At 42.6% G+C, this 18,836-nt stretch overlaps 1 protein-coding gene across 8 annotated transcripts in view; it reads right to left on the bottom strand.

The window, feature by feature from the left end:
- Positions 1 to 3,981: 3,981 nt before the first annotated feature.
- man2a2 (mannosidase, alpha, class 2A, member 2) overlaps positions 3,982 to 18,836 on the bottom strand; it is a 56,435-nt gene continuing 41,580 nt past the window's right edge. For 4 of the 8 annotated variants that reach the window (XM_069902434.1, XM_069902430.1, XM_069902431.1 and 1 more), the window contains 5 exons: positions 18,456 to 18,597; positions 16,857 to 16,990; positions 12,837 to 13,031; positions 11,748 to 11,858; positions 5,307 to 7,481 (listed from right to left, as the gene is read on the bottom strand). In XM_069902434.1, the coding sequence (XP_069758535.1) occupies positions 7,332 to 7,481; positions 11,748 to 11,858; positions 12,837 to 13,031; positions 16,857 to 16,990; positions 18,456 to 18,597 (732 nt within the window). In that variant the 3' untranslated portion in view covers positions 5,307 to 7,331. Of the gene's footprint in view, positions 4,093 to 5,306; positions 7,482 to 11,747; positions 11,859 to 11,887; positions 12,213 to 12,836; positions 13,032 to 16,856; positions 16,991 to 18,455; positions 18,598 to 18,836 lie in introns of those variants that run through there. The other 4 variants (XR_011346258.1, XM_069902432.1, XM_069902435.1 and 1 more) reach the window with 4 other exon arrangements.

The following is an 18,836-nucleotide window of genomic DNA, read 5'->3' as shown; positions in this document are numbered from 1 at the left end:
TTAATGGAGAGGATGAGGTGAAATTAATTCTATGGGTTGGCCCTGGGGATGTCGATTGGAAGAGTTAAAAAGAGCTGTAAGGTGGGCTGACATGGTGAGAAATTATTTGGGGGTTTATGATGATACAGGGCGGTCTCCAGACACTGGAATAGCAAGACTGATTTTCACTGCTGCCAAAGAGAGTTGAAATGAATAGCTTTAAAAGGAGTGCAACATGATGGTGATTGTCGTAAAAACACAGAAATGGTGGAGGATCTCACTGTCAAAGTATATTACCGAAGTTTCGGGCCTGAGCCCTTCTTCAAAGTATAGGCAAGAAGCAGGCAGACATCTAAATAAAGACTGAGGCGAGAAAGAGGGAAGAATGGGGGAGGAGTCCAAACTAACAAACAAAAGGTGTTGATTGGATATGATAAGAGGTGAGAATTGATTTTGGCTCTGTGAAAGGAGACAGGGGAAAAGAGAGAGAGAGGGGGGAAAGGAGATTGGTATGAAGATGGTGGGGTGGGGGGGGGGGTTGGGACTGGAGTGAAGGTTAGAACGGGTCGAGAGGGAAATGTTGACATTAATGTCAGCATTGATGGAGTTGGCTGAATAATTTGCTTCCCATTGACTGCATTCCATACACATCTTTCAATCCTGACAGCATTTATAAAAAAAGATTTCCATTTCAGCTTTCACACGACTGTCAACTTCATTATATTGACCTTATTCACAATCACAGGATGATTGACATTTAGCCGACTGAAATGATAAGGAAAGGTTACAAATACACTTCCCTTGATCTGACCGTAACAAACAAAATTGAACAGATGTGCAACCTTTGCAGAGAACTAGAAGTAATTTAGGTGTAAGGATTGGACGACTATCACATTTTTACAGATAGTAGAGATGAGCCCATCATCAGATCAGCCATGATCACATGGAACGGCAGAGCAGATTTGACTGGCCGGATGGCCGACCCCTACTCCTATTTCTTAAGTTCTTATGACTGGACCCCAACCCAAGTTTTCCCTCCCCAATGCAGTGAATGCCAACTTTCACTGGAGTAAAATTTCCAGGAACACCAGAACAACACCTAGAACTCCCACGGAAATGTAATACTTGAAGTTTTTCAGCCCAAGAGCCCCGTGCTAGCTCGTTGGAAAAACAATACACTTTGCTCGTTCTTATGGTACTGTAACTTTTTAAAATGGGTTGAGGTTTTAACAAAAATAAAATGTGTTACTGTTCATCCACCTTTCACAAAGGTCAAAGCTACTTAACCAAAACTCCACTTTCCTACTCAATCCCAGATTTCACATCATTCAAAAATCTATTAAATTTGAAAGCTGGTGTAGGGAATTCCAAGGATTTACAACCCCCAAATGAATCCAAAAGGGCCAGCGTGAGAATGTATCTTAAAATATTGGCGATGATTCAGCAAGGTGAAGGTTGATTGTGAAGTTTACTTGGCAAAGACAGTAGACAATTGACCATTGGGTAAGGGGTGCAGTATAACGAGTCCTAGAAACATGTATTTACATGGAAATGTTTCTGTGTAATTATGTTCAAATGTTCTGGAAAGCTGAAAGTTTGTAGAAATATGCAACCCATGAGCCACATGCCAGACTCCCTAGCTGCAGGTGGCAATGCCTCTTGCTGTAACAAGAGTTCTCGCGCTTTGCAAAGCAACCATAAATTTGTAGCCGTATTTGCATTCGCTTGTTAAGTAATCTTAAGTCTGCTTTAACAAGCCCTTAAATAAGTTTAATTCCAGACAGTTCAGTGCAGGATACTTGTTGAATCACCTTCAAGATTATACACGAGTTGTGCTAAATGGTCTCCTGCTGAATTTCCACTGCTACGAACAATTCTCAAGGCTTCTCCACTTACCACTCTCTGTCAACCAGCTTCACATTATTGCCTTCTGCCAATGCTCAAGTGACTGTATGGAATAATTTTCCATGTTTACAGAGAACAGTGGTAACTAACAACAAACATGGAATGCATTAATGCCATCATGAGAAGGAAATCTGGAGAAATGACACCCCTCTCTGCCACTGTAAACCACTCAGTAAGAGAAATGTGTCGTTCTGAGTGGATTTCACACTTGAAGATCAACGACCCTATTACTGATGGTTGCCAAACATAAACCAGCTAGATGGGAGTCACTGGTTATCAATGTGTTTAATGACGGACGGCACCCCACCTCCAATACCATTACCATTACAGACTAGGTTGAGTACTGGTAGAATGCCCCCATTTGTTGTTTGTCATCTATATCAATGATCTGGATGATAATGTGATCAATTAGATCAGCAAGTTTGCAGACGACACTAAGATGGGACATGTGGTGGACAGTGAAGGTTTGCAGAGAGACCTGGACCAGCTGGGAAAATGGGCTGAAAATGGCATATGGAATTTAATGCAGACAAGTGTGAGGTTTTGCATTTTGGAAGGACAAACCAAGAAAGGATGTATACGGTAAATGGTCGGGCCCTGAGGAATGCGGTAGAACAGAGGGTACTGGAAACAGACACATTATTCCCTGAGAGTGGGGTCACAGATAGATAGGGTTGTAAAGAAAGCTTTTGGCATATTGGCCTTCATAAATCGAAGTACTGAGTATAGGAGTCGGGATGTTATGGTAAAGTTGTATAAGACATTGGTGAGGCCAAATCTCCATAAGCCTGGAGTTTCCCCAGATCAGGTTACGTGTAAGAACAATGCCAGAGGAAAGGGGGAACCTGGTTACATGATTGGTTCACATAATCATCCCATTTGCAGATGAATAATGTGTAGCTTAATCCTGATAGGGTGATACTTGTCACATGGGGGGAAAGTTTCTTGATTGGTCAATCTGATTGTGGCGGGGTAAACAAATTGATGTTCGGTGATCTGCTGGATCCGGGGAGGGGGAACATGATGGACATCCCACCAAACTTGTGTGTACATAAAGGAATATAGTGGACCCCTTATCTGCAGTTTCAGTTACCCGCGGTCAACCGTGGTCCAAAAATATTAAATAAAAATACCAGAAATAAACAATTCATAAGTTTAAATTTGAGCACTGTTCTGAGTAGCGTGATGGGATCTCACACTGTTCCACCCAGGACATGAATCATCCCTTTGTCCAGCGTATTCACGCTGTATGAGCTACCTGCCCGTTAGTCATTTAGTAGCCGTCTCGGTTATCAGATCAACTGTCGTGGTATCGCAGCGCTTGTGTTCAGGTAACCCTTTATTTCTATTGTCCTATTTTATTATTAGTTATGGTGCCTAATTTATAAATTAAATTTAACATAGTATTTATGTATAGGAAAAATCAGAATGTATATAGGTACCATCCGCAGTTTCAGGCATCCACTGGAATCTGGGAACATATCCCCTGCATTCAGGGGCGAGCGACTGTTCTGGGAAACTAAAGTGTCCGAGTCCTCCCTTTCTGACTGCCTTGGACCTGGATGAAGGGGGTCGATATTGATTACTCATTGGATTCTGGGCTTCATTACGTTCCTGCCTAGCATCCGATAATTCACCGAAGGGCATGATTAAAAATAAAAGCTGGCATCACCTCAGGGAGGAGAATCTTTACAGGAGATTCATGAATAGAACCATAGTACATGACAGCACAAAAAAAAGGCCATTGCCTCGTCTCACGGATTTTCACCCAGTCCATATCCCACCCATGCACCTGACCAAAATGTTCTTAAATGTTAAAATTTAAATTGCTGAATACTGCAAATGCTGGAAAAATCTCAGATCAGGAAGCAGCATGGAGAGAGAAGGAGAGTTGGTGCCTGTTACCTTTCATCCAAAATGGGAAAAGATAGAGACCCAATTTCAAGAGGACAGCGACCTATTGCGAACATTGTTCTTTTCGCCCTATCTGAAACTTTAAATTTAATTTAATGTAATAACCAACTTTTCCAAGTTCTGGCAAAAGGTCAACGACTTGAAACACTGACCTCGCTTCTCTCTCCACTGCGGCTGTTTCCTGATCTGCTGAACATGGCTACCCTTTTCTTCAGTTTTCATTGCATCCTTCCAGCATCTGCAGTTTTCTTTTTCCAAAACTAATTGGCACGCATGGAGTTAGTTGAACACGTTCTAACAGGAAGAATGCAAGAGTTAAGGGACATTTGCAACGGACACGACAGGCTCTAGCTAGAAGAGGCTGATGGCAGCTGGAAAAATGGATCTGCTCATCCAGATTCAAACTTTTGCTTGAGTGTCACTTGTAATCTCAACCTGTCAAGGTTGGATGTATTACTGTTCATGAAAATATAAGTCGTGGAAAAAGAAAAAGAACCAACTTTTCAGGTCGGAAACCCTAACAATCTGTTGTGTACCTGCATACTGATCTTTTGTTCATCAAGCATTTGATTCCCAAGCCTCTATATTTTCCCACCTCCACTTGATCTTTGCTCACTCACTTAGCCCATCTCTATCCCCTTATAGCTTCTTGTGTTCTCTCGACAATTTTCTTATCTTGCATCATCTGCAATTTAGGAACCATTTCAGTGGCTTTTATCCAGTCAGTTGTATGAATTTTAAAAAGGTCCCAGCACTGATCCCTGTAGCACATCAGTTTCTCTTTAGTTTCAGATTTTTATCCACAATATTACCTCCTCCTCCAATCTCCCTTAATAACCTCTGAGGTGACTCCGAGAAATGTGAGGATAATCGACCAGTTCCCCCTTTACCCACCACTCGTTATCTCTTCACACAACTCCGATAAATCATTCAAACGCACTATCCCTTTTATAAATCATGTTGTCTCTGCGCCCGATTATGTTTTTAAAAATGTAGTCGTTGCACAGTAATAGGCCCTTCCGGTCCATGAGCCTGTGCTGCCCAAACACCCCAATTCACCTACAACTCCCGTACGTTTTTGAACAGTGGGAGTAAACAGGAGCACCTGGAGGAAACCCACGCAGATAAAGGGAGAACATACAAGCTCCTTACGGACAGCACTGGATTCGAACCCAGGTTGTTGGCACTGCATCAGCCATGCACTAACCACTCACTTTGAAGTTTTCTCAGTGCTTGGGTGTAACACCTCTTTAATGCCACGAGTTTATGGTGGGGCCCTTTTCTATCTGAGTGGTGAAAGCCAGAAATGGAAGTGAGCTCCATTCACCAAAACCCAAACAGAAAGCGGCAGCAAGATTCAGGCAGCACCATTAGAGGGAGAAATGTTCTTTTCCTTCTTTCCCCACAGATCTGCGCATTGTCAACTTTAGGTCTCCAGCATTGCAATGTTTTGTACTCTCTCTTTGGTCTCCAGCTCCAGGTGCACAAAGCTCACAATCCACAGTACCCACTTTCTCTGAAGTTTTATTGAGTATTTGCAACTGTGTTTTGCGCCGACAAAAATGCAACTCTCACAGTGGAAAATCAAATACCCCCCAAGTTCAGGCAATACTGCCGGCAGCAGGAGACGGCGGTCCGATTCCATCAGGAGAATTGTGGGTCTTTTTCAGAAACGGAGGATGGTTGAATCTAGACTTTCATAAAGTAGCCCCTAAACTGAAGATATTACAACAAAAACACCAGGCAACTGCAGCAAATAGGATATGATTCTTGTATAAAGGGTCGGTACCATGGTAATAAACAAATGAATTGATCGACCTTTAACTTGCCCTCTTAGGCAGTGCCAAATGACTCTCAACGAGTGTGAGGCTCTACCCCAAGCTTCAGGTTCAGCTCCAATGAGCTTCTCCAACATTTCCCCTTTGAAAGGACGGAGACAAAAGTTGACCTGCTAAAGTGAAGACATTAAAATTCCAGCCCCATTTCGGGAAGCCTGGTTCTCATCAGTGCAAGAAAAAAATTCCTTTAGAAGATCAGTCAATTAAATTAATTTTAGTAACTATTCACACTTGGATGCCTTTACATTATTTTTCCACAGAACTGTTTTTTTCAAAGAATACTTTGCCTTACAGCTGCTTCGACACAAGACTAAATTATTCTGGATTTTTTTTTTTTGTTTTAAGTTTCTTCTGGACATTTTCCTAGTTTCAATTAGGAATACTTTTCATAATTTTCAATTCTCATTTTCCTAATATATTCCCTATTGCCTTTGACATCTATTTTTAAAAACTCCAAGAGCAGTAAATTAACGTTAAAAAACCTTCCAGTAATAAAAAATTTAAAAAAAACCAAAAAAAAACCTTCCAGTAGAATTTATTCCCATCAGTTTGCAAATGATCCTACAGCACACATTGTGAATCATATCACATCAAAAGAACATTGAAAAATGAATGAGAGAAATGGTGAAAATACACAGCACCTCCTTCAGAAAGTGGAAAGCCAGAAGTTCCTATCTGAGAGCTCAGGTGACTGCGGGACAGGAAAGCCCAGACATGGCACGGTATTTTTGGTTCCAGACATGCTGAACAGTTCCAGCGTTTTTTTCCAAATGTCACTGATTAGGACACTTCAGGTCTTTGTGCTGGATATAAATATTACGACAGTCACAAGGCAGAGTGCAGTTCAGTTGAGTTTGAAGAGACTGGAGCACAGCCCGCACTCTTCAGCTCTGAACGTTCAGCAAAACCACATACTCATGGCACAAACGCCCCCAAGAGATGTCAACGAATGAAACCAAGACTGCATGTTCAGTCACTAGAACAAAAACATCCTGAACAGTGTGTTACTGGGAGACCAACTGGCCTTGGATTTAGGTGACAAAATGCAGCAGGAAGGCGAGGACATGAACTTTGAATCCAACTGTAACTGGGAAATCATTTCCAAAGAACTACCCCCACACCGCCACCCTAGCTTTGAATGGGAGAGAGCTCAAGGAGAAAATTCACTGTCAGTCCTTTCAGAAATGCATTGCACAAGTCAGGTCCACACATTGACTTTGACGACTCGGACACCCATGCACACAAATGACATGTTCACACCTGCTTAGTCTGTTCTTGCACTCTTGTATCACTGAGACATGTAAACTGACCTCTTTCACATTCCCCAGAACTCTACACCTTGCTTTACAAGGAATTAATTTACAGTCACATCAGGCCTGCCCATTAAAGTGATGCAGTGACATACTTTGAGTGGCAAATGCATAAACTGCATGTAGAGCTTCTACAGAAAGTGCATTGGTTTGGGTGGTTGTTCTCTGTTGTCACAACATAAGCAACTTGAAATCCACGGTTTGATTCAAACTGAGGTTTGTTCAGTTCCACATTTTCCAGCTCTGTCTGCGGCTGCACCACAACCATTCCCCTCCCCATCAACTCCTTGGGGGTTATGGATCCAAGAGCTATGGTTCCTACTGGTAATTGGTACCTATCTTGCAACTCCAAGCTCCAGTTGAAGAAGCAATGTTGTTAAATCGCTCAAACCATCCGGATACGAAAGGTGGAAATCTCCATGGGTTTCAGGAAGACAAGGCTGTTGTTGGAGGGCTTGGCGGGATACAGGAGGGACAGGGCGGTTGGCTGCACATTCACGACATCAAGACCCTGAAACAGGCTGCCCAAGGATAACTGCAACAGAAAAGCAAGACACATAAGGCTGTAATCAAGTATTGAATGTTTTTTTTGTCACATACATAGGTATAAAGTACAGAACGGCTTTATTGCTACAGCTTTTCAGTACATAAAACACGTCACAATAATTGAAATAATATTTAATACAGAAGTGAATAATGTAATATGAAGCGTGTAAATCAATATATCTACTGTATAGATATAGATATCATTCATTCATTCATTCAGGTACCTTGCCATTCGGCATGAGTGTCCTTGTCACTCTATCTGTTGCAATCACTTGACGCTCTGAATTCACTTGATTCACTCTGAATTCACTCTGCAATCACTTGATGCTCTGAATTCACTTGATTCACTCTGAATTCACTCTGCAATCACTTGATGCTCTGAATTCACTTGATTCACTCTGAATTCACTCTGCAATCACTTGATGCTCTGAATTCACTTGATCCACTCTGATTTCACTTTGAATTCACTCTGCAATCACTTGATGCTCTGAATTCACTTGATTCACTCTGAATTCACTCTGCAATCACTTGATGCTCTGAATTCACTTGATTCACTCTGAATTCACTTGATCCACTCTGAATTCACTTTGAATTCACTCTGCAATCACTTGATGCTCTGAATTCACTTGATTCACTCTGAATTCACTCTGCAATCACTTGATGCTCTGAATTCACTTGATTCACTCTGCAATCACTTGATGCTCTGAATTCACTTGATTCACTCTGCAATCACTTGATGCTCTGAATTCACTTGATTCACTCTGAATTCACTCTGCAATCACTTGATGCTCTGAATTCACTTGATTCACTCTGAATTCACTCTGCAATCACTTGATGCTCTGAATTCACTTGATTCACTCTGAATTCACTCTGCAATCACTTGATGCTCTGAATTCACTTGATTCACTCTGAATTCACTCTGCAATCACTTGATGCTCTGAATTCACTGGATTCACTCTGAATTCACTCTGCAATCACTTGATGCTCTGAATTCACTTGATTCACTCTGAATTCACTCTGCAATCACTTGATGCTCTGAATTCACTTGATTCACTCTGAATTCACTCTGCAATCACTTGATGCTCTGAATTCACTTGATCCACTCTGAATTCACTTTGAATTCACTCTGCAATCACTTGATGCTCTGAATTCACTTGATTCACTCTGAATTCACTCTGCAATCACTTGATGCTCTGAATTCACTTGATTCACTCTGAATTCACTCTGCAATCACTTGATGCTCTGAATTCACTTGATCCACTCTGAATTCACTCTGCAATCACTTGATGCTCTGAATTCACTTGATCCACTCTGAATTCACTTTGAATTCACTCTGCAATCACTTGATGCTCTGAATTCACTTGATTCACTCTGAATTCACTCTGCAATCACTTGATGCTCTGAATTCACTTGATTCACTCTGAATTCACTCTGCAATCACTTGATGCTCTGAATTCACTTGATCCACTCTGAATTCACTCTGCAATCACTTGATGCTCTGAATTCACTTGATTCACTCTGAATTCACTCTGCAATCACTTGATGCTCTGAATTCACTTGATTCACTCTGAATTCACTCTGCAATCACTTGATGCTCTGAATTCACTTGATTCACTCTGAATTCACTCTGCAATCACTTGATGCTCTGAATTCACTTGATTCACTCTGAATTCACTCTGCAATCACTTGATGCTCTGAATTCACTTGATTCACTCTGAATTCACTCTGCAATCACTTGATGCTCTGAATTCACTTGATTCACTCTGAATTCACTCTGCAATCACTTGATGCTCTGAATTCACTTGATTCACTCTGAATTCACTCTGCAATCACTTGATGCTCTGAATTCACTTGATTCACTCTGAATTCACTCTGCAATCACTTGATGCTCTGAATTCACTTGATTCACTCTGAATTCACTCTGCAATCACTTGATGCTCTGAATTCACTTGATTCACTCTGAATTCACTCTGCAATCACTTGATGCTCTGAATTCACTTGATTCACTCTGAATTCACTCTGCAATCACTTGATGCTCTGAATTGTAGTTCTTGCCTCCCCTGACATCTTTTGAGCTGAGACCGTAGTCGATGTTGAGTTCATGATTATACTGAAGTGGTTTCCCGTTGCCTTCTTCAGTCGCAGTGTCCGGACTGGACGGGTAACCCTGCCCATTGATCAGCAGATTCATCTGCCCAGGGTTTTAGTTTCACAGTCATAAATTCCAATTTGTAGAATCTGCTTGTAAAAACCATCCACCATCTGCAATCCATGACCCTGATTGGGAGGCTAAACAGGTTCAACACCTTGACGAAGGGTGAGCGGTAGGCTATTGGACAGAATGAGCGCCTTACATCTCCTCTTGCTGAGCAAAAATATATATATCTCATACACAGGCACATATCTACTGTGTATACAAAATATATATATTTATTTTTCCAGTTCTTGCTGTGCTTTTGGAATTATAAACCAATGTACAGCAACTTGAAACTTTAGATGAGTTTTGACACACTGCTTTACAAGAGATTTAACTAGAAATTAAAGAATTATCGCCTTCTCCCCAGGCAGACCATTATCCACCCGTTTGATCAGCAGTTAAAAGTGGGAAACTCAGACTAAAATGCTAGAAATATCCAACAGCATCTATGGATGGAAAGATCAATAATTTTGATGAAAGTCCATCAGTGGAGTTCTGCAGGGATCTGTTCTCGGACCCCTGGTCTTTGTGATTTTTATAAATGACCTGGATGAAGAAGTGGAAAGATGGGTCATGATACGAAAGTTGGAGGAGATGTGGAGAGGGCTGAGATTACCGTAGGTTACTAAAGGATAGAGACAGGATGCGGAGTTGGGAGGAAAAGTGGCAGAGGGAGTTCAACCAGATAAGAGTGAGGTGATGCATTTTGGAAGGACAAACCAGAAGGCTGAGTACAGAGTTAATGGTCGGTTACTTTAAGTGTGGAGGAACAGAAACATTGGGGTCAAAATCCATAGATCTCTCAAGGTTGCTGCACAGGTTCATAAGAAGACCTAGGGGATGTTGGGCTTCATTAATAGAGGGATTGAGTTCAAGAGTCAAGAGGTCATGTGTAAATCTCTGGTGAGACTACACTTAAGAATATTGTTTTCAGTTCTGGTCACTTCATTTTGGGAAAGATGTGGAAGCTGTGGAAATGGTGCAGAGGTGATTTACCAGGATGTTTCCTGGATTAGAAAATAAGAGTTATGACGCAAGGTCAGCAGAGCAGGGATTTCTCTCTTTAGAGTGAAGGATGAGAAGAGATAAAGGACTACAAGATTCTGAGAGGCATAGATAGGGTGGACAGCCAGCGCTCTTTTCCCAGGGAATAGCAAACACTAGGGGCTATCTGTACAAACTGAAGGGAGTAAAGTTTAAGAGAGACATAGGGGGTAATTTTTTTTTTATACAGAGAGTTGGGGGGTTCTGGAATGCCTTACCAGGGATGGTGGTGGAGGCTGAAACATTAGGGGTATTTAAGAGAGTTAGAGAGGCGCATGGATGAAAGAAAAATAGAGGGTTACGAGGTAGGAAGGGTTTCGTTTTTTGGCAGGAATACAGAGGTCAGCACAAATCGAGGGTCTGTTCTATCCTGTAATGTTCTATGGTCATCAACTCTTGCTTTTTCTCTCTGACCTGCTAAATATTTCCACCATTCTGCTTTTATTTCAGGTCTCTGGCATCCCCAGCTTTTCAATTACAGGGTAGGAGCTCAACAGGTCGACCTGCTGCTGCCATGGCTCAGCATGAGGTGAGTTCCACATGCACGCAGCCGGAGATCAGCATTAAAGACAGCAAGTCCATGATCGTCCTTTCTCCCTCTCCAGTGCTGCCAACTTGAGCATCTGTACCAGACCCAGGATAGAGGTAGTGGGCAGATATGGGGAAGAAACTGCAGGACCCTTTGCCCCTTAGTGGGCAGATCCACCACAGGACACAGCATTTTTAAGGAAGTCACTGGGCAAAGCCTCATCTGGGAGACAAATATCAAAATGAAGAGAACCAAGATTGCTTGTGAAAATCAGCCACTGCTTCTTTTAAAATTGGAATTTGCAGAAAACATTAGGAGTTCCTCTGAAACAAGCGGCTGAATCGTGGATCCCACAATTAGATAACAGCATAACGGACTGTGCCTGACCCATGTCTGGGAAAAGTAAAAATTGTGTAAAGGTTGTGATTCATCGATTTCAGCTCAGTGATCAGACTTTCGACCGAGTTCAGTAATCTGTTTCGTACCTTGCCCTGCGTGGTTGTGCAATTGAAGCCCAGGTTCCTGGCCTCAAGCCCACAGTCAAAGCCTTTCCGATGAAGGATCAGCGCAGCCTCTAATCCAGGGGCTGAAGCTACCTGCAGCAAGAAAGTGTGTGAGAGAGAGAGAGAGAGAGAGGTGGGGTGAGAGAGATACAAAGAGTGAGAGTGAGACAAAGGGGTGAAAGAGAGAGACAAGGGGGTGAGAAATACATACACAGGATGCAAGAGAGTGATCAGAATAAGAATTTACTGTCATAAACGTCACGAAATTCATTGTTTTGTGGCAGCATCACAGGGCAAACATTTATATAAACCACCTTACAAAATAAATAAAATAGTGCATGAAAAAGACAAAGTGAGATAATGTCTATGGTTCATTGTTCATTCAAAAATCTGATGGCAGAGGGGAAGAAACAGTCCTTGTGCCGCCTTGTGCTCGTCTTCAGGCTCCTGTGAGAGAGAGGAGAGGGGGAGAGATACTCAGAGCATGCAAGAGAGAGAGAGCCATATCTGCATGGAAGTGACATTCACATCCACAGATTTTTGAATCAAGAGAGAGGTGTGGTGAGAGAGAGTGACAAAGGGTGTGAGAGGTATCCATGTTGGGATTGCGTGATGTTAGGGGAGGATATTCACTCAGTTAAAATTTCACACCATGTCCAGCTGGGGCTGGGGGATCAAAAGCAGTGTCCATACTCAAATTACCATGAGCAGTAATGCTTTGCACATGCATCCTGTTGGACACTGTTCAATCCCACAGTGTCTTTTATCTGTGGGATTGATGTATAGCCAACCTTAAGATGTGATGACCCAGCTTTCTTCAACTGCTACCGTCCACATAGCAAGGATTGCTCCAATGCTGTTTTGACCCAACTCTCCCGTGCAGAGTGGAAAGCTCTGCCCAGCTTTGTCGGACCATTTGCAGGAGGGCAAAGCTTGAAGAACCAAGGGATCCCCATGAGAAACTCGGTGAATTACGAGGCTCCAGGACCATCAACTTGCCATGTTTGGGCAAAGAGGTACTCCGGCGTGGGGTGGCTAGTGACCAGCCCAGCTCCCCATCACATTTCTCACCTCAGACTGCAGAGTTCTGACATTCAGCACGTGGAAGTCACAAGGAACAGCGGTGGAAAGCGGGTGCCAGGTTCGGATGGGTGGAATCTTTTCTGGCCGAGGTACCACAGGCATCGCCAGGACCTCATGGTTCATCAGCATCGATGTCATGTGACTAAGCAGAGAGGGGAAGCTCACAGGCCTGCTGTCCTGTACCTGCAGTGGACACAGATCAACATCTGGAGTGAGACCAATAGCCTGCAGTGGACCATGGCTGATCTACCTGAGACCTTAACTCCTCCTATATGCCACTTCTTCATAGCCCTCAGTTCTCCAATTCAGCTAATCCTTGGGGGAGTTGAAGAGGAGAACTCTTCCAAATCCACCAATCCCTAAACTCCACCCTGGACTCCCAGAAGCCAATGGATTAATTTAACCACCCCCAGAAACATCAATACTGCACCATCTCAGCCCTGCTGAGAGTGAAACGTGATCGGCTGCAGAAGCTGTGATTGTAGTAAACACACCAAGATGCTGGAGGAACTTGGCCGCTCTTTTCAGCATCTGTAGAAGTCAAAGAGATATCGCGGACATTTCGGGCCTGAGCCCCTCTTCAAAGAATAATGAGAAAAGGCAGAAGTAGGAGATATCAGAAAGTTTAGAATTCAAACAATGGGGGAGGAATCCAGACCAACAAAAGGTGTTAAATGAATATTAGGTAGAATTGATTATGCCTGTGTGAAAGGAGACAGGAATGGAGAGATGACCGGAAGAAGCAGGGGGTTGTGGGGAGTGGTTTAATAAAACCCAGAGCATTCAATATTAATGGCATCAGGTTGGAAGATAAGGTGTTGTTCCTCCAATTTACGGGTGTTTTTTTTCCCCCAAGAGAGTATCCAAACATAATCCACATTCCTCGCTTGACCTGCCGAATTCAGTCTTAATCAGTTCTCATGTCTGCAAACAACTGACTCGAGTAAGGCTGGAGCTTGTTTCCAGTGAGTAACTGCACTCCCAAACCATCAGATTCAACCAGGATGGGAGAGCCAGAGATCAGCTCCACTGATATGGCTTGGGGAGTTAGAGACAACACACTGAGCTGGAGGGAACTCAGCTGCAGTTCACTCTACCTTAAATTGGCACTGTTAACAGATCTCTCTCAAGTGTCACAGCCAACCCATCCTGATCAGAATTTCACAGCAGGGGTCAGGGAACAGCAGTGAGTTATTGGAGTTGCTGAGTGAGTGATCTTGCTTACCAACGTGGGGCAAAGTTGAAGTGCTAAGCAGCGACTGGGACACATACACAGAGAGGCAGCTACAGGCTACACTGCACAGGCAGCTACAACTGATGGGACTGAGGAGGTCAAAGTTAACTAGCAAACTATACTATGACCTAGGCTTCTCGCTGAAAGGTTACCTGATGCATGCTGCTCTGGGGAAAGACGGAGGCTGTCAGTGCCTGAAACATGGAGTACAGCCTTGGTGCTGAGGAGCAGCAAAGGGAATGAAGAAAAGAATGAACATGTCGGAAAGCAGTACAGCAAATGGGCAAATCCTGCCTGTCACACATTATCCACCAGTCATACCCAAAACCACCAATCTCCTCTCCTCGCCCTGCCAGAGGAGAAATCTGCAGCTTCCTTATGAGCTCCCCCAACAAGTAGCCTGGCAAACCCCCAGGCAGTTTATACCCTGGAACGCAATAGTTGGCTTACATTTGTGAAACCCAGGTTCCAATCTGAGACACAACAATTGACAATAGAGAGAAACACGGAAGTTTGCAGATGCTGTGATGGTAATAAAAACACACAGAAATGCTGGAGGAGCTTGTCTGGTCTCGCAGAGACCATAGGAGGTAAAGATATATTACTGATGTTTCAGACCTGAGCCCAAGCAATTCGTATTAATTGTTCCCCAACTATTTACAGGTGTCTGCTCTGCACCAGTCACTGGTTTCACTGCTTCGACATTTCCCATAACTTTTCCTTCAACCTCTGCTAATGTGTAGTACAGAAAGGGCATTTTAGACCATTACAGCACCGTACAGGCCCTTTGGCTCTCAATGTTATGCCGACCTATACATTCCTACCAAAAAAAGTCTTTGGCCCTCATGTTGTGCTGACCTATACATTCCTACCAAAAAAAAACCTAAGGCCTTCCTTCCTCATAATCCTCTATTTTCCCTTCATCCATGTGTCTACCTAAGAATCTCTTAAATGCGTCTCATGTTTCAGCCTCAACCACCACCATCAACTTTGAGTGAAAACCTTAACCCCAATGTCTCACCTAAGCTTCCCTCCCTTCTCTTTGCATGGATGTCCTCTGGCTGTCCACTCTATTCTGTACCTCTCAGAATCTTGTCAACCTCTATTAGGTCACCTCTCATCCTTCTTTGCTCCAAAGAGAAAAGTCCCAGCTCTGCCGCCCTTGCCTCATGAGACTTATTTCTCCAGTCCAGGCAACATCCTGGTGAATCTCCTCTGCACCCTCTCCACGGCTTCCACATCCTTCCTGTAATGAGATGACTAAAACCGAACACAATATTCTAAGTGTGTTCTCACCAGAGATTTGTAGAGCTGCAACATGACCTCTCAACTCCTGAATTCAATCCCCTGACTAAAGAAGCCCAGCAAGCAAAAAAATGTATTATGTCAACCTGGAAATTGGAAGATAATTTGAAAATACAACAATGGTATATAGAAATGAATAAATGTATTCCATTAGAAAAAATAACATATAGTTTAAGAAATAATATTGAAATATTCGAACAAATATGGGAGCCTTACATTAAATACAATAGCGAAAACCTACCGGGGACAATCATTACCTAAGTTAACGGAAGGAAAAGGAAATGAAAAGAATGGACTCAGTAGAATTTCTGGTGTATTTTTATTGAATGACAACATTGTCTGACTGGTTTAATGTATCCTAGATTGTATACCTTAAATGGACAGGAGGGGGGAGGTAGGGAGGGTGGGATGGGGGGGGAAGAAAATGGTACTGTATATGTGTGAAAAGGAAAAAGTGTGTACCATGGTTAATGTGATTTATGGTGTGAAAAAAAAAATTAAAAAAAAAGAAGCCCAGCATCCCATAGGCCTTCTTAACTATCCTATCCACCTGCACAGTGACCTTGACTCCTTATTCACTCTTTTATCAGTGACTGGTCATAAAGGGAGCAAAATAAAGTTTGATCATGAAAAATTTCAGCTGACACTCCGACTGAAACACAAAGGCTTCTCTCCTGAGCCAGTCCCTCAGGGTAAAGGATGATTTTTTTTCCATTTGAGTTCTGCACATTCCAAGGTAGATGAAGAATCCTAATGGGATCTGCAGACTCTGCCACAGATGATACATAAAATACTCAGCATCTCCCCACATGCTCCTTCCCTGAGCATACATGCTCACACACCTGCATTCAGACTGAACTTCAGTGATATTTAATAGGTTTCCCCTTTCATACATTGGCTCACGTGGACGTCATTAAAGCAACATCATTAATGGGAGCGGCTGTCTGGCATGAAATGTAAGACAAGAGATACTCTTCGGACTTCGTCTTTTTTTTTAAAGACACGTCAACATCCACACAACTTACTAAATTCAGAACAGTGTGAAAAGGAGACAACAGAGAGAAAACAAATTCCATAAAGTCCACGCCAATCTCCCCAATTTGTTCCTTTCCTCTCTTCTTCCATCCTATCCTGTTTCCTCAAGCTGCATTCAACTTTTGCAAACCCAGTATTTGTTGTGGCCCACTGATCTCAGGCAGGATTTCAAGTGAAACCTCCCCTGCTCTCAGCCAGTAAGATCACTGGACAACAGCAGGTGCATCTCAACATCTTCTCATTCTCCCAACTTCTCAAACACCAAGGCCATTAGTGCCTCAATTCAAACCAGGTATGGATGGACATCTCTGAAAGCCAATGTCAAATGGATCGTTAATCCAAACTGAAACTGAGAACCAACACTTTAATTTCAATCTATCTCCTCTCCACAGAGGCAATGGGTCATTCACAACAGTTTGCAAAGCAATAAATACTTTGTTTGATGTCACTCTCCTCTCCAGCAAGATACGAAATCTGTTGCAGGTCAATTTATTGTCCTTTAGCCCTTGTCCCAGGCCTCGATTATCATCCTGCATCAAGCGACGATCCAAAATAATTTCCAACTGACCTGTGAATAAAAGGGGGATACATATCAACTCAGGTTTTGACAGTGAAACATCACAGGTGTCCTCACGGAAGGGGCTTTATAAATTTACCCGACAGTTTTATAGTTCTTCACTGCTAACTGTGCAACCACAATAAAGCCTACAAGTGGTTAATAATGATGAAAAACTTTGTCAATGGATCACGGAAATTCTCCATTGCTCCCTCACAACAGGATGGTGAAACAAATTCTCTGTATTGCGACCAACATGAGGGACATTTCCAAGCAGTCACACCACCATTCCATAGAACACTCGAGCACAGGCCAAAACATCATACCACTGACCTGAACCAGTTCCATAATACTCTAGGCCTTTCCCGTCCATGTATCTATCCAATTTATTCTTAAAACTTAAGAGTGAGCCAGCATTTACCATGTCAGATGGCAGCTGGTTCCACACTCCCACCACTCGCTGTGAAAAGGTTCCCCCTTTCACCCTAAAGCCACGTCCTCTCGTATTTATCTCTCCTAATCTTAGTGGAAAGAGCCTACTCGCATTTCTTGTCTATACCCCTCATAATTTTGTAAACCTCCATCAAATCTTCCCTCATTCTTCTATGCTCCTACCTGTTTACTATTCCCCACCCTGCATGATATTATTAAAAATGGACAGAATTTACGCAGCTCTGGTCTGTATGAACATGGCACATAAGAACACAACTAAATGGGAATAGGTCACCTGCTCCCCACTCATTACGATCATGGCTGATCTACCTGAGACCTTAACTCCTCCTATATGCCACTTCTTCATAGCCCTCAGTTCTCCAATTCAAAAATATATTTATTTAAATTTAAATATTTCTCATGATCTAGCTACCATAACTCTGTATGCAGAGGATGCCAGGAATTCACTAGCCTCTGCAAGAAGAAGCTCCCACGCACATCAGTTTTAAATTGGTCTCTTCTATCTATGTCCCTTTGCTTGAGACACCCCCACCAGTGAAAATATCTCAACATCTACCATGTTGGTCACTGTAGGATCTTGTATGTTTCAATAAGATCATCCCTCATTCTAAACTCCAATGAATAGAGAGCCTATCTGTTTAACCTCTCTGGATAGGACAATGCTCTCGATTCAGGAATTAGGTTTGACAAATCTCCTTTGGACCACTTTCAATGCTTATATATTTTCTTAACGGACCTTACCTTCCTCAGGAGGAATTCTGAAATCAGTTCTTTTTGAAGCAAGACAGCTTGTGTAGCAAGCCAAAGCAAAATAAAGGTGTACAAAAATTATATTGCAACCATATCATTTTCTGAACCTAGAGCACAGGACTTCACAATGCTACCTTCAAGCTCTCCCAACTACATTGACCCTGGGATTGCTACTGACCACAGAGAGAGGGAAGGTCATAATTTCCACCTCTACCACAAACCTATTTTATTCCCGCTCTAATGGTGTCCAGGAGTTGTGATAAAAGTTACTTACCACTCCGTAGGCTTGACACGCCCAGAGATTGAGCCGTGTGTATCGTGAGGCGAGAATGGTTGTCCTGAATATAGGCCATGGCTGGCATTGGGTAGAAGTTGGCTTGAAGTGGCAATTTTTGAAAGTATTTTCTCGGTTGAATCTGTATCAAATTAGAGAAATATCCATTCTACCGTGCAAAATCTTCTTTATTTGAAATAATAATATCAATTGGGAATTTAAATGCAAAAATCTGGAAATCAGAGTGTTACTGCAATAACCAGGAAAAGGCAAAATTGTTATACAACCTAACTTAAATCACTGCCATTTAGGGAAGGAATGTGTGATCCTGATGCAACTCCAGACCTGTTGAACTTTGCTTGCTCTCTCTGAAAGGCTCTG

Source organism: Narcine bancroftii, chromosome 11 (assembly GCF_036971445.1).
Source record: "Narcine bancroftii isolate sNarBan1 chromosome 11, sNarBan1.hap1, whole genome shotgun sequence".
NCBI classification, from domain to species: Eukaryota; Metazoa; Chordata; class Chondrichthyes; order Torpediniformes; family Narcinidae; genus Narcine; species Narcine bancroftii.
The sequence above is the reverse complement of the archived record's forward strand: the minus strand, read 5'-3'. Positions and strand labels throughout refer to the sequence as shown.